General features: G+C 41.7%; 1 protein-coding gene across 4 annotated transcripts in view; it reads right to left on the bottom strand.

Annotated features, from left to right (window-relative positions):
- Positions 1-15773, bottom strand: part of LOC147361890 (ATP-binding cassette sub-family C member 4-like) — a 162588-nt gene that overhangs the window by 57837 nt on the left and 88978 nt on the right. For all 4 annotated transcript variants that reach the window (XR_015138358.1, XR_015138359.1, XM_086330209.1 and 1 more), the window contains one exon: positions 4280-4430. Coding sequence is in view for 2 of the 4 variants with exons in the window: in XM_086330209.1 (XP_086186335.1) it covers positions 4280-4430 (151 nt within the window). In the remaining 2 variants the exon portion in view is untranslated. The remainder of the gene's footprint in view (positions 1-4279; positions 4431-15773) is intronic.

Genomic DNA, 15773 nt, shown 5'->3' with positions numbered 1-15773 from the left:
CCAGGATGAGTGAACTGGAGGGTCTGCAAAGAAAACTAGCTAGTATAGGGGGAGAGGGGATGTTAAGGCTCCGGTGGTGTGTTGCCCAAAGTAACACTTTTCCCACAAGCACTGAGCTCGCTGTCCTGAAGCAGACTATGTCCCAGTAATGGTGTCAGCTCACAGTCACAGACACATGTAACCCTACACTTCACATGACTAATGTCTGTGCTTCCCACAACCCTGAGGACACTTGGGAACACACACCCCCAAGACGGCAGATCTTCCCGGGCAGGATGACCCCAGGCTGACAGCCCTGCTGCAGATGATCACTCAAGCTATATGAGACCTGCTAGTTGTGAGTAAGTTCTTGATTGCCTCATGTTCAAGGTTCCAGTGTCTTTGGTCATGACCAGCAAGTACTTTACAAGCATCAGTTCAAGAAATCCTCATTAGAACTCTAGAGACTAAGGGATTAAGAGCACTCACTGCCAAAGATTAACTATTTGAACCCACCAAAGTGACAGACCTGGGTGTGAGACATGACTTTCTTAATCCCAAGGTTGTGCTTTTAATCACAACAGCAGTGTCTCAGTTCAGTTCAGTTCAGTCTCTCAGTCGTGTCCGACTCTTTGAGATCCCATGAACCGCAGCATGCCAGGCCTCCCTGTCCATCACCAACTACTGGAGTTCACTCAAACTCATGCCCATTGAGTCGGTGATGCCATCCAGCCATCTCATCCTCTGTTGTCCCCTTCTCCTCCTGCCTCCAATCCCTCCCAGCATCAGAGTCTTTTCCAATGAGTCAACTCTTTGCATGAAGTGGCCGAAGTACTAGAGTTTCAGCTTTAGCATCATTCCTTCCAAAGAACACCCAGGACTGATCTCCTTTAGAATGGACTGGTTGGATCTCCTTGCAGTCCAAGGGACTCTCAAGAGTCTTCTCCAATACCACAGTTGAAAAGCATCAATTCTTCGGCACTCAGCTTTCTTCACAGTCCAACTCTAACATCCATACATGACTATTGAAAAAACCATAGCCTTGACTAGACAGACCTTTGTTGGCAAAGTAATGTCTTTGCTTTTGAATATGCTAGCAGTGTCTCAGAGGGAGAATAATCAGGGTTAAGGATGCCTGCGTGTGACGATGTGCATTTTTCTCCAGGCTTTGTTATATATGTTCAGAAAACCCTCAGGTACCATCCAACAGCTTCACCACTACTGCACATCTTATTAAGCATCTGAGGTTGAACAGAGTTCCTGGGAATCTAGTATGAGAACTCCTTAAAACAGCAGACTTGATGATCCATGGTCCTAACACACCTGACACACATCTTAACCCTCCCCTAACAATGCTTGTAGCAGACTTTGCTAGTTGATCCTGGCACCTTTCAGACAGAGTTTGGATATGGCTTCATTATTCAGGCACTGCCAAAGGCAAAAAGCTGGTTAGAGAAAGACAACCAAATACCACCCTGGTTTTATGTACTTTCCATTGCTATGCTCACTTTTGTAAAAATGTTCCCCTCAAAACCCTATTATAATTAGCTGCCAAATGTCATTAAGATGAAAATATCAACCTAAGCTTCCAGAGGCAGTTAGGCAGTAGGATCTGAAACTAAACCTCAGGACATCAGCAGTCTTTCACAGCACAAGCAGGATTATGCCTTCTGGTCATAGCAGTCAGGTGTCCTTTTTGCTGGTGGCTCCAGTAGTGACCTGAAGATATATTCTCACTCACTCAGTTGCTCAGATGTGTCTGACTCTTTCTGACTCCATGAACTGTAGCCCACCAGGCTCTTCTGTCCATGGGATTATATGGGCAAGAATACTGGACTGGGTTGCTATTTTCTCTTCCAGGAAATCTTCCCAACCTAGGGACTGAACTCATTTCTTCTGCATGTCCTGCATTGGCAGGCAGATTCTTTTATCACTGAGCCACCTGGGAAGCCCTAAAACATACTTTCAGTTACTACTTAGAGAAAACAATGGTGTCATCATTTCAGGCACAGACCCACCACCTAGAGACAGCATAAACAGGTCTAATCAGCTGGCCACCACATTTGGTTACCTGGGGTGTGTAGGAGGCAGAATCTCGATTGAATTTAGTGTCCAACTGATTACAGAGTACTAGGATGCAGGAAAATCCACATATCCCACAGAGATGATGCCAAAGTTCTCAGACTCTCCATCTCAAATACTGAGAAAACCCTGCACTTCTTTTTAAAAGAGCCTCAGGAGCAGCCCTTCTCTCCAATTCTGTATGGATGCCTTCCCCAGGCAAAAATTTCTGTCAAGTGTTCCTTCTGGAACAACCCCTCATTGAACATACCAGAGAGCTGCTTTTCAGCAAGACTCTTGAATGACCCCATTTCATGGGCAGCCTCAAACCATAAAATATTTGAAGTCTTGTCTTCATAGAAGACTGGAAGGAGCTCATCATTCCTCTTCTGCCTCCCCAGGTCCTTCCATCAGTCAAGTCACATCAGCAGAATGCCACACACACCTGGACTCTACTTCTCCCCATCCATTCAAATACCTCACAAAACTGGACCTTACAAAAGTTAGCTAGTTCTCTTGATGACTGAAATTTTTCTTTACATCTTTTATGAAATGGATGATCACTATCCTTTTTGCAACTAATTAGAAAATATATCTTTAAAAGGTGAAATTGTTAGTCACTCAGTCATGTCCAACTCTTTGTGGCCGCATGAACTGTAGTCCACCAGGATCCTCTCTCTATGGAATTCCCCATGCAAGAATACTGGAGTGAGTTGCCATTTCCTTCTCCAGGGTAACTTCCCAACCCAGGGTTTGAACCAGGGTCTCCTGCATTTCAGGAAGATTCTGAAGTCAACAGGGAAGCATCTTATGTGTTTATTATAAAAACAGAACATGCAACTGCCACGGTGAAAAAAAAAAAAAAAACTCCTTTGACTGGATAACAGATTTTTTTCCACTTGGTAGATACAAAGAACCATGAGGCTCAATATTCTCAGAATCTAGGCTTGGTTTCTAGAAGGTTAAGTTGGTATTAATTTGTAATAATTATTTATGGTTGAAGTCTCTGATATGAACATATCCCCACCTTACTTTTTGGCTATAGTTTTTATAACTGTTAAAAATATATACTTCTACTTTTCTTATTAGTTTTAATATTGGTGAAATATGTGCATGAATAATAAGATAAATTAAATCATTTCATCATCTGTGATTGCCTGCACAATAGAATGATTAGTCATAAAATGTGATCCCCATTATTTTTTTTTTTGGATGCACCTTGCAGGTTCTTAGTTCCCTGACCAGGGATTGAAGCAGCAGAAGCACAGAGTCTTAACCATAGGACCACAGGCAAGTCCCTGTTCCCATTATTCTAAAACTAGGAAGCTGAATGGAGTAATAAACTAAATGAATACTGAACAGATCCCCCTCTTGTATCCTCCTAAGGGATTCTTTTCAGCATTGTTTATATGAAAAGCTTTAAGAAGTGGGGGACCACAAACAGTGTGGTGTCACCCCAAATACTAGTAATGATAAAGAGCAAACCTGAAAATAACCGGGCTTATCTTTCAATAGGGCTTCCCTGGTAGATCAGACAGTAAAGAATCCACCTGCAATGCAGGAGACCTGGATTCAGTCCCTGGGTCTGGGAAGATCCTCTGGAGAAGGGAATGGCTACCCACTCCACTATTTTTGCCTGGAGAATTCCATGAACAGAGGAGCCTGGTGGGCTACAGTCCATGGAGTTGCAAAAAGTCAGACACAACTGAGTGACTAACATATGTCTTTCTAATACATTTAACAACTTCAACATACTTGAACATGTGAAAAAAGTATTTTTCAAATATATCACTTCTGACATATATTTCATGAGGTCTCCTTTACTTTTCTAATCTTTTCCTTTCCTTGTCATTTCTGGTAACTTCAGGAGGAGAAAAATTGTCTATTTTCCTCCTATATTAGTTCCAACATGATAAAATATTTTTAAGAAAAGTATTTACAGAGTGGATACTCTGTGTTAGGAAATATGTCATGAACAAGACAGAAATGGTCCCTGTCCTCATGGTGCTCACATTCATTCTCCTTGTGCTAAAATGCAAAGATGCAGCTGACCTGCCACCAGTTTATTTGCCTTAAGAACCACGCCGACTCACAGTGGCTATAACATTCAATTATCTAATGTTGACTTGTGAGAAATTCCAGAAGACAGAGTCTGCAGAATTTCAGGGGTCTGGTTAATTATTGCATAAATGGAGGCCAGCCTGCATTGCCATCCCAACCTGAGAGCCCCGGTACTCACTTGTACATTCCAGGCGTTTCACATCGCACGATGTCCTTAAGAAATACCACCGGAGGACAAAGAAAATAATGCCAAGTGGAATCACAGGTATAGCAATCCAAGGAATCGCAGCCACCATCACGACCACCATACCAACCACAAGAAGAAAAGTCTGAAATAGCAAAAATAGATGCAGAGGCCTCCTTATGAAGGGTACTTTTCAAAGATAAACTGTTATGATTTGTTCTATTAGGATTAAACTCCTTCCCTCAAAAAGGATTTGTTGGGACAGCAGGGAATCTTTCTCTTCCAAATAAATACAATTATAGGTGGTCCTCATGATATTTAGTGCATATGCCGAACAGGATGATAAGAATTTTCTAGGTATCCGCACTTGTGATACACTCAGTAGCCCTTTGAGGCAGGCATTACCACTTTTAACAGATGATAATATTTAAGGCTCAGAGAGTAGGCGCTGAATCCCAAACTATCAGGAGTCAGAAGGTGTTACTAGAGAGATGAGTGAGCAGGCATCACAGGTGAGGAATCCAGATGCCTCAGCTATACATGGAGGAATAAAGAAGTGGTTAAATACAAAGTTGTGTCCAGAATGTGTCCAGAAAAGTAGGACAAAATTTAAATGTTGATCTTTGGAAGTAGGAATTTCTCTTTCAAGATTTTCTATCCATACTTAATACTTACTGAGTGTTGACTGTATACAGAGCTATACCTTCAAACCTTCACATGTATTAACTCATTAATCCTCACAATAGCTCTATCTAGTAACAGTATTGTCTCATTTTACAGATGGAGAGAGTGAAGCACAAGAAGAGGAAAAACAACTCGATGAACATTGCAAAGCCTAAGTCATGAAACTGGGAAGTCCATGTCATGAGTCTTTATGACATATATAAGCTTGCCCCCAATATACAGCCATCTTTCTATCGTTATAGTAACGATAAGTGTTTAAAGTGCCTGTTCCAAAGGTTAATGATTGTAACAATGACAGATTCCATTTACCAAGTGTTTACTGTACGTAAGACAATGGGCTAAGAGTTCCATGAGCATTTTCTTAATCATCACATTATCCCATGAGATTATTCTATCTTGGTCCAAAAAAAAAAAAAAGAGAGAGCAGGTAGAAGAGAAAACAAAATCATTGGTTTTTGCTGCTTTAAGCATCCATCTTTAGAAGGAAAAGTATAATACCCTTATTTTTTAAGAATACAATCAACATTTAAGAATGCAATCAACACTGCCTGCCTATTATGACAGTGGGGTGGGGTGGTGGGGATGTGCAGGTTCAGTCTGGGCCAAGGCCTACAAAGCTTATGATCTCAGGTGGATATGAATTCATGGTGATCTGCACAAGGCAGAGAGTGCTGGGAAAACACAGAGAAGAATTCAGGAACACTTTTAGACAATTCTAAGAAGAGAATTATGGCCAAATTTTACAGCCTGGTTGAAAAAATAGAAAGAGTGGTACGAAAACTTGCAGGCAGCAACTACCATTGATGGAAATTTTGACCAAAAAGGAGCTGAGATGAGAAGTTAAGATGCCTGTCTGAGTTAACACTGGTTGTTATAGGTCCTCTCAGCACCAGGACCTGCATCCATGCTCACCACCCCAGGACCTCCCCACCTTGTCACCCAGGGCAGCTGGCCCAGGCGCTTCTCTGAGAGATGGGTTAGGGGTGGTCATGCCTGTATCACAGAGACTTGGGTTATCATTTCACAGCTTTTCCTGATCAGTTTTCTCAGAGGATCTTCACAACCATCTTGTGAATGAGAAAAGTAAGAACTTCATTTTCATTTACAGATATGGCATAAAGATTGGAGGGTAAGTGGTTGTCCTAAGTTTTCCTAGAAGGATGGCAGGTCAAGGAGAAAGGCAGGAGCAGTTTGTACTCAGGGAATCCTAGAGTCTTGGCCACAGGCAGAAGGAGCCTAGAAGGAGGAGGAAAGGTCCAGAACTGTGACTCGGTATCCAGGAGACCTTGGGAACTAAACTATATTATCTGGATGGAGACACATGTGCTTTTCCTGTTTTTCACACATCTGCTGTGGTATCAAAATAAAACCCAGAGTGAAGAGGATGGGATTCTGAAGTAATACTTCCCAGTCATTAGTGGAAAAAATAGCCCTGACTGACCTCTCTCCTATTAGACCTACAGATGAACAACTGCTTTACAGCCACTGTGTTATGCATTCCACCTGATAAAACCTTCATGTTCATGGGGAGGAGTTCTGGCAGCTCCTTCTAAGTCTGGTCTTAAGTCACCTGGCTTGCCATTGTTGATTGTCATAAGTGAAGTGAAGTCGCTCAGTCATGTCTGACTCTTAGCGACACCATGACTGCGGCCTATCAGGCTCCTCCATCCATGGGATTTTCCAGGCAAGAGTACTGGAGTGGGGTGCCATTGCCTTCTCCAAAGTCATAAAAACCTGCTAAAATGTCAATAAAAAATTCAAATTAGTTTTTTAGTATACTCACTGGCTTAAAGCTCAACATTCAGAAAACTAAGATCATGGCATCCAGTCCCATCACTTCGTGGCAAATAGATGGGGAAACAGTGGAAACAGTGGCTGATTTTATTTTGGGAGGCTCCAAAATCACTGCAGATGGTGATTGCAGCCATGAAATTAAAAGACACTTACTTCTAGGACTTCCCTGGTGGCTCAGACAGTAAAGCATTTGCCTACAGTGCAGGAGACCTGTGTTCAATCCCTGGGTCAGGAAGATCCTCTGGAGAAGGAAATGGCAATACACTCCAGTACTCTTGCCTGGAAAATCCCATGGACAGAGAAGCATAGTAGGCTACAGTCCACGGGGTTGCAAAGAGTCGGACACAACTGAACGACTTCACTTTCACTACTGCTTGGAAGGAAAGTTATGACCAACCTAGACATCATATTAAAAAGCAGAGACAATACTTTGTCAACAAAGGTCTATCTAGTCGAGGCTATGGTTTTTCCAGTAGTCATGTATGGATATGAGAGTTGGACTATAAAGAAAGCCGAGAGCCAAAGAATTGATGCTTTTGAACTGTGGTGTTGGAGAAGACTCTTGACAGTCCCTTGGACTGCAAGGAGATCTAGCCAGTCCATCCTAGAGGAGATCAGTCCTAGGTGTTTATTGGAAGGACTGATGTTGAAGCTGAAACTCCAATACTTTGGCCACCTGATGTGAAAAGCTGACTCATCTGAAAAGACTCTGATGTTGGGAAAGATTGAGGGCAGGGGGAGAAGGGGACAACAGAGGATGAGATGGTTGGATGGCATCACTGACTCAATGGACATGAGTTTGGGTAATCTCCGGGAGTTGGTGATGGACAGGGAGGTCTGTCGTGCTGCAGTTCATGGAGTCTCAAAGAGTAGGACACAACTGAGAGACTGAATTGAACTGAACTGAGAAGACTCACATCATTTGATGGAAAACATTCATCAGTTTCAATAATTTGGCTTTCCCCAGGTGAAGGCCTGTTAAGACTAACCCAGCCTGGAAGATAACCTGGGAAGCAGAGGTAAAATCAAAATGAAGGGCTCCACAGAAGCTGAGCCAATGCTTTTTCCTTAGGTATGCATTCGGTTCAGTTCAGTTCAGTCATTGAATCCTGTCTGACTCTTTGAGACCCCATGGACTGCAGCACCCCAGGCCTCCCTGTTCATCACCAACTTCTGGGGTTTACGCAAACTGATGACCATCACGTTGGTGATGCCATCCAACCATCTCATCCCCTGTTGTCCCCTTCTCCCACCTTCAATTTTTCCCAGTATCAGGGTCTTTTCAAATGAGTCAGTTCGTCGTCTCATGTGGCCAAAGTATTGGAGCTTCAGCTTCAACATCAGTCCTTCCAATGAACACTCAGGACTGATCTCCTTTAGGATGGACTGGTTGGATCTCCTTGCAGTCCAAGGGACTCTCAAGAGTCTTCTCCAACACCACAGTTCAAAACATCAATTCTTTGGCACTCAGCTTTCTTTATAGTCCAACTATCACATCCATACACGACTACTGGAAAAACTATCGCTTTGACTAGACAGACCGTTATCTGCAAAGTAATGTCTCTGCTTTTTAATATGCTACCTCAGTTCAATTCAGTTCAGTTCAGTCACTCAGTGTGTCCAACTCTCTGCAACCCCATGGATCGCAGCACGCCAGGCTTCCCTGTTCATCACCAACTCGCGGAGCTCACTAAGACGCACGTCCATTGAGTCAGTGATGCCATCCAGTCATCTCACCCTCTGTCGTCCCCTTCTTCTCCTGCTCCCAATCCCTCCCAGCATCAGAGTCTTTTCCAATGAGTCAACTCTTTGCATGAGGTGGCCAAAATACTGGAGTTTCAGCTTCAGCATCATTCCCTCCAAAGAAATCCCAGGGCTGATCTCCTTCAGAATGAACTGGTTGGATCACCTTGCAGTCCATGGGACTCTCAAGAGTCTTCTCCAACACCACAGTTCAAAAGCATCAATTCTTTGGCACTCAGCTTTCTTCACAGTCCAACTCTCACATACATACATGATCACTGCAAAAACCATAGCCTTGACTAGACAGACCTTTGTTGGCTAAGTGATGTCTCTGTTTTTCAATATGCTATCTAGGTTGGTCATAACTTTTCTTCCAAGGCGTAAGTGTCTTTTAATTTCATGGCTGTAGTCACCACGTGCAGTGATTTTGGAGCCCCCCCAAAATAAAAGTCTGACACTGTTTCCACTATTTCCCCATCTATTTCCCATGAAGTGATGGGACCAGATGCCATGATCTTCATTTTCTGAATGTTGAGGTTTAAGCCAACTTTTTCACTCTCCTCTTTCACTTTCATCAAGAGGCTTTTGAGTTCCTCTTCACTTTGTGCCATAAGGGTGGTGTCATCTGCACATCTGAGGTTATTGATATTTCTCCCGGCAATCTTGATTCCAGCTTATGCTTCTTCCAGCCCAGTGCTTCTCATGATGTACTCTGCATATAAGTTAAATAAGCAGGGTGACAATATACAGTCTTGATGTAATCCTTTCCTATTTGGAACCAGCCTGTTGTTCCATGTCCAATTCTAGCTGTTGCTTCCTGACCTGCATACAAATTTCTCAGGAGGCAGGTCAGGTGGTCTGGTATTCCCATCTCTTGAAGAATTTTCTGCGGTTTATCGTGGTCCACACAGTCAAAGGCTTTGGCATAGTCAATGAAGGAGAAATAGATGTTTTTTCTGGAACTCTCTTGCTTTTTTGATGATCCAGCGGATGTTGGCGATTTGATCTCTGGCTCCTCTGCCTTTTCGAAAACCAGCTTGAACATCTGGAAGTTCACAGTTCACGTATTGCTGAAGCCTACCTTGGAGAATTTTGAGCATTACTTTACTAGCGTGTGAGATGAGTGCAATTGTGCAGTAGTTTGAGCATTCTTTGGCATTGCCTTTCTTTGGGATTGGAATGAAAACTGAGCTTTTCCAGTCCTGTGGCCACTCCTGAGTTTTCCAAATTTGTTGGCATATTGAGTGCATCACTTTCACAGCATCATATTTCAGGATTTGAAAGAGCTCAACTGGAATTCCATCACCTCCATTAGCTGTTCATAGTGATGCTTTCTAAAGCCCACTTGATTTTACATTCCAGGATGTCTGGCTCTAGGTGAGTGATTAAGTTGGGCATAACTTTTCTTCCAAGGAGGAAGTGTCTTTGAATTTCATGGCTGCAGTCACCATCTGCAGTGATTTTGGAGCCCAAAAAGTAAAGTCTGACAGTTTCCACTGTTTCCCCATCTATTTGCCATGAAGGGATGGGACCAGTTGCCATGATTTTAGCTTTCTGAATGTTGAGTTTTAAGCCAAATATTTCACTCTCCTCTTTCACTTTCATCAAGAGGCTCTTTAGTCCCTCTTCACTTTCTGCCATAATGATGGTATCATCTGAATATATGAGGTTACTGATATTTCTATGGGCAATCTTGATTCCAACTTGTGCTTCATCCAGTCCAGCATTTCTCATGATGTACTCTACATATACGTTAAATAAGCAGGGAGACAATATACAGCCTTGACATACTTCTTTCTCCATTTGGAACCAGTCTGTTGTTCCATGTCCAGTTCTAACTGTTGCTTCTTGACTTGCATACCAATTTCTCAGGAGGCAGGTCAGGTGGTATGGTAATCCCATCTCTTTAAGAAGAAGACCCATTATTAACACTCTGAGAGCTCCAAAGTTAGGTAACATGCCTCAGATTTCATGCCACTAAATTCTGAAATAATTTAAAGCGGTTGTCTCTGACATCTACTTGTAGGTAATACTATAGCCACCCTCATTGTGGATTGAATATCATATATATATATATATATATATATATATATATATATATTATCATGGCATCTGGTCCCATCACTTCATGGGAAGTAGATGGAAAACAATGGAAACAGTGTCAGACTTTCTTTTTTGGGGCTCCAAAATCACTGCAGATGGTGACTGCAGCCATGAAATTAAAAGACGCTTACTCCTTGGAAGGAAAGTTATGACCAACCTAGATAGCATATTCAAAAGCAGAGATGTTACTTTGCCAACAAAGGTCTGTCTAGCCAAGGCTATGGTTTTTCCCCAGTGGTCATGTATGGATGTTAGAGTTGGACTGTGAAGAAAGCTGAGTGCCAAAGAATTGATGCTTTTGAACTGTGGTGTTGGAGAAGACTCTTGAGAGTCCCATGGACTGCAAGGAGATCCAACTAGTCCATTCTAAAGGAGATCAGTCCTGAGATTTCTTTGGAAGGACTGATGCTAAAGCTGAAACTCCAGTACTTTGGCCACCTCATGCGAAGAGTTGACTCATTGGAAAAGACTCTGATACTGGGAGGGATTGGGGGCAGGAGGAGAAGGGGATGACAGAGGATGAGAGGATGGATGGCATCACTGACTCGATGGACATGAGTTTAAGTGAACTCCGGGAGTTGATGATGGACAGGGAGGCCTGGCATGCTGTGATTCATGGGGTTGCAAAGAGTCGTACATGACTGAGAGACTGAACTGAACTGAACTGAAACGGTGTATGTGTTTACAGATGAATATACATTTCTGAATCATTTATTGCCAGCTATCTCAAACCCTTTATAGAAGTTGGCAGAAGATGAAAATAGTATCTCAACAAAAAGTCATTTGAAGAAGGAAACAAAAGATTCTGGTGTACAATACATATGCCTTCCCTGAAACCAACCTCATTTCTTTCTTCTACATTCCCAGGAATTCCAAGAAACCCAGTTAAAGCTACACATATAATTCACCGCCCCCGCATCTACTTGGATTTCAGGCCCATATGATGGCCCGTATCACCATGGCCAGTGTTTTTACACCTCTGTCACACTGGCACAGAGACAATAATGAGTATATAGAAAGAAACATATTGTCCCAGAAGCAAGTGACTCAAGTACTGATGTCCCCCAAATAAAGAGAATCATTATTTTTATATATTTCCCATTTGGAGCACACTGTTTGGAAAATTATATTCAAAGTCTGTGAATCTACATGAACTAATAAAAAAAAATTCTTAGATGAAATCTTTCACTTTAGAGAAAATGGTGATTTTTTTATAATTCAGAAAAATTCTTTAGTTTGCAGAGAATGACAGCCTACACCTAGAGAGGATATTCCACTAGCCCAATATTGTGCTGAGACAGGGTTTATAACAAATCTTCCTGCATATTAACAGGGAGGGTAAGACTCTACACCCATTCTCAATCTTAGTAAGAACTGGGATATACCAACATGAACAGATGGTAATGGGAATTAAATGAGGTCCCACACATAAAGTGTTAACCAGTTCATGCATAACAAATAGAAACTCTAACTCCACCATTACTACCATCAGGTGCTCTGGGTGCCAGCAGCCAGGGGAGGAGGGATGAGGTGTTCATAGACTGATGAGCCCAAAGAATCTTAAGAATCTCATGAAGTTGGGCCCTAACAGGCCCCTCATTCTAACCACTAGAACAGTTTAGTATTATCCAAGAACGTATCAGAGCAGGTGCAATTTTTCTTAGATGTGGTGATGAGGTCACATGTACCAAAGTGACTGTGGCTTTTCTTTGGTCACAGTGAAATTCACATCTGAGGTTTATTTTGTTTGAAGATGCACTTTTAAAATAATATGACCAATAAACTTCATGCCTACTACAGTTTTTGTCCTCTCTGAATTATCTTCCCAACTCTAAGCTTTCCAAAGACTGACAAATTTTGGGACATGGCAGCAAGTAACATTTTTTGAGATGTTTCTTTTCTTTTTTAATATATATTTTAAAGAGATGTTTTTTTTTTCTTATTCTGTATCATTTTTCTCTTTCAGGTTATCCTTTTTCTGAGTGAAGACTTGCTTTTTTGAAACTCCTAAGCACTTATGGGAGACTAAGGGGAAAGTGCTGGACCTCTGAATCAACAAAACCAAACAAGATTATTCAATATAGACCAAAGAGAAGATCAATTTGACATTTACTATTTTATGTACCGTGAAGTGGTACACTGATACCAGTGGAAGTACAAAATCTGTATTTTGTAAACTCATGAATCTCAAGAAGTTGAACTGTGTCCACTCCAGGTCAGCATTCTTGGTGGAAGCAAGTAGCCTGGTTAGGTTGTCAGGATGACTAAGGCAGAGGATAGGTCCCAACCACCTATGGAAGGAAGTCCCATGAGCATATCTCATCCTCCAAAAGGATGCTGTGTTGTGAGCAGCTGTTTATGACAAGCCACACTGGTTTCTAAATGATTTGTAAGTGAAATATACAAAAAAGAAAAGAAAAGAATGCTTGTGAAAATGTTAATGGTTTTCTTTAAAAGCCTGTCCAACCAAAAAACTTGAAAAATAAGACTTTGCTTTATTGCTAGAGGCTATGGGATTTCTTTGGAAGGAATGATGCCAAAGCTGAAACTCCAGTACTTTGGCCACGTCATGCAAAGAATTGACTCATTGGAAAAGACTCTGATGCTGGGAGGGATTGGGGGCAGGAGGAGAAGGGGATGACAGAGGATGAGATGGTTGGATGGCATGACTGACTCCATGGATGTGAGTCTGAGTGAACTCTGGGAGTTGGTGATGGACAGGGAGGCCTGGCATGCTGTGATTCATGGGATCGCAAAGAGTCGGACATGACTGAGTGACTGAACTGAACTGATGACAAGTTTTCTCATAACACAGAGATCCACAATTCTCTAGATCTGGCCAACAAGCAAAGAAGTAATGGTTATGCCATGCTTCCAAATACCAATAATGGATGACACTTCATAAGACTTGTCATGAGTCCAAATCTCAAGTATTTCACAGGCTTTATATAATCTCATTCTCACATCAATATGAGGAGGGATTATCTTCTCCATTTGCAAAGCAGGAAACTGATACTCAGAGAGGCTTATTGATTTGCTCAAATTCAAACAATTCAGTCATTATGACCCCAAGTCTTTTCTTTTAACTTCTTCCTGATACTGTATCACATACAGAGACTGTATCACACATAGATACTGTATCATACATCATATATTTCCCCTTCTGTCTGCATTTTCTAACCCTGTTGGGTTTCTTGTGGTTCTATCTGGTCTTTCCCATGAGGGAGCCAGTTCTAGATTCCCAGCTATTTAGGGAATAACAGCCTGTTCAGTTCAGAGAGCAAAATGATCATTAAAAGATCTTAAAAGTGCTCACTGGGCTTTCCTGGTGGCTCAGTAGTAAAGAATCTGCCTGCCAATGCAGGAGATGTGGGTTTGATCACTGGATCAGGAAGATCCTCTGGAGAAGGAAATGGCAACCCACTCCAGTATTCTTGCCTGTGAAATCCCATGGACAGAGGAGCCTGGAGCACTGCAGTCCATGGGGTCACAAAGAGTTGAATGCAACTAAGCTACTAAATGGCAACAGCAAGGGTTCATTCTGTTCATAGTTTTTCAGGCACTCTGTCTACCAGATCTAATTCCTTGAATCTATTCATCACCTCCATTTTATAACCATAAGAGATTTGATTTAGGTCAAACCTGAATGGCCTAGTGGTTTTCCCTACTCTCTTCATTTAAGCCTAAATTTTACAATAAGGAATTAATGATCAGAGCCATAGTCAGCTTCAGGTCTTGTTTTTGCTGACTGTATAGAGCTTCTTCATTTTCAGCTGAAAAGGACATAATCAATCTGATTTTGGTGTTGATCATTTGGTGATGTCCTTGTGTAGAACTGTCCCTTGTGTTGCTGGAAGAGGGTGTTTTCTATGACCGATGTGTTCTCTTGACAAAACTCTGTTAGCCTATGCCCTGCTTCATTTTGTACTCCAAAAGCCAGACTTGCCTGTTACTCCAGGTATCTCTTGATTTCCTACTTTTGCATTACAATTCCTTATGATGAAAAGGACATCTTTTTTTTGGTTTTAGATCTAGAAGGTATTGTAGGTCTTCATAGAACCAGTCAACTTCAGCTTCTTTGGCATTAGTAGTTGAGGCATAGACTTGTAGTACTGTGATGTTGAATGGTTTGCCTTGGAAGAGAACAGATCATTCTGTCGTTTTTGAGTTTGTACCCAAGGACTGCATTTCAGACTCTTTTGTTAACTATGACAGCTTCTCCGTTTCTTCTAAGGGATTCTTGCCCACAGAAATAGATACAATGGTCATCTGAATTAAATTCACCCATTCCTGTCCATTTTAGTTCACTGATTCCTAAGATGCCAATATTCACTCTTGTCATCCCCTGTTTGACCACATTCAATTTACATTGATTCATGGACCTAACATTCCAGGTCCCTATGCAATATCATTCTTTACAGCATTGGACTTTACTTTTACCAACAGACACATCCACAACTGAGTGTCATTTCCACTTCAGCCCAGCTGCTTCATTCTTTCTGGAGCTGTTAGCAGTTGCCCTCTGCTCTTCCCCAGTAACATACTGGATACCTCCCAACTTGGAGGGCTCATCTTCAAGTGTCATATATTTTTGCCTTTTCATACTGTTCACGGGGCTCTCACAGCAAGAATACTGGAGTGGGTTATCATTTCCTCCTCAAGTGGACCATGTTTCGTCAGAACTCTCCAGTATGACCTGTCTATCTTGGGTGGCCCTGAATGGTATGACTCATAGTTTCATTGAGTTACACAACCCTTCACCAGGACAAGGCTGTGATCCATGAGGAAGAAAGGAAATGAGGATTCAGTCATTTAAGTTCGGCCAAGCTGTTGATTGTTGTTGTTGTTTTCTCTTCCTGAATGAGGGATGTGTGAGGAACAAAGGTTTTGCAATTTGGTTTTCCTCAAAAAAATTAAAGCATTTTGCTGAGGGCAGCTGTGTGCAACTTCTGATGCTCAGAGAAGTCCCTCTTTTTTTAATTTAATAAGTGATTTTTTTGATATTTTAAAATTTATTTATTTTTAATTGAAGGATAATTAAAATGCCTAAATTTAACTTCCACATCTTACCTTCATTTTCATTTGTCTTGTTTGTAGGAAGACTTCTTGGAGGTGATGATTTCAATGACAAAAGCAGTGCATAATTGAGACTATTTACTCCATG

This window comes from Bos grunniens, chromosome 12 (assembly GCF_055505025.1).
Source record: "Bos grunniens cultivar Pamir isolate PY7600 chromosome 12, Bosgru_T2T1.0, whole genome shotgun sequence".
NCBI lineage: Eukaryota > Metazoa > Chordata > Mammalia > Artiodactyla > Bovidae > Bos > Bos grunniens.
The sequence above is the reverse complement of the archived record's forward strand: the minus strand, read 5'-3'. Positions and strand labels throughout refer to the sequence as shown.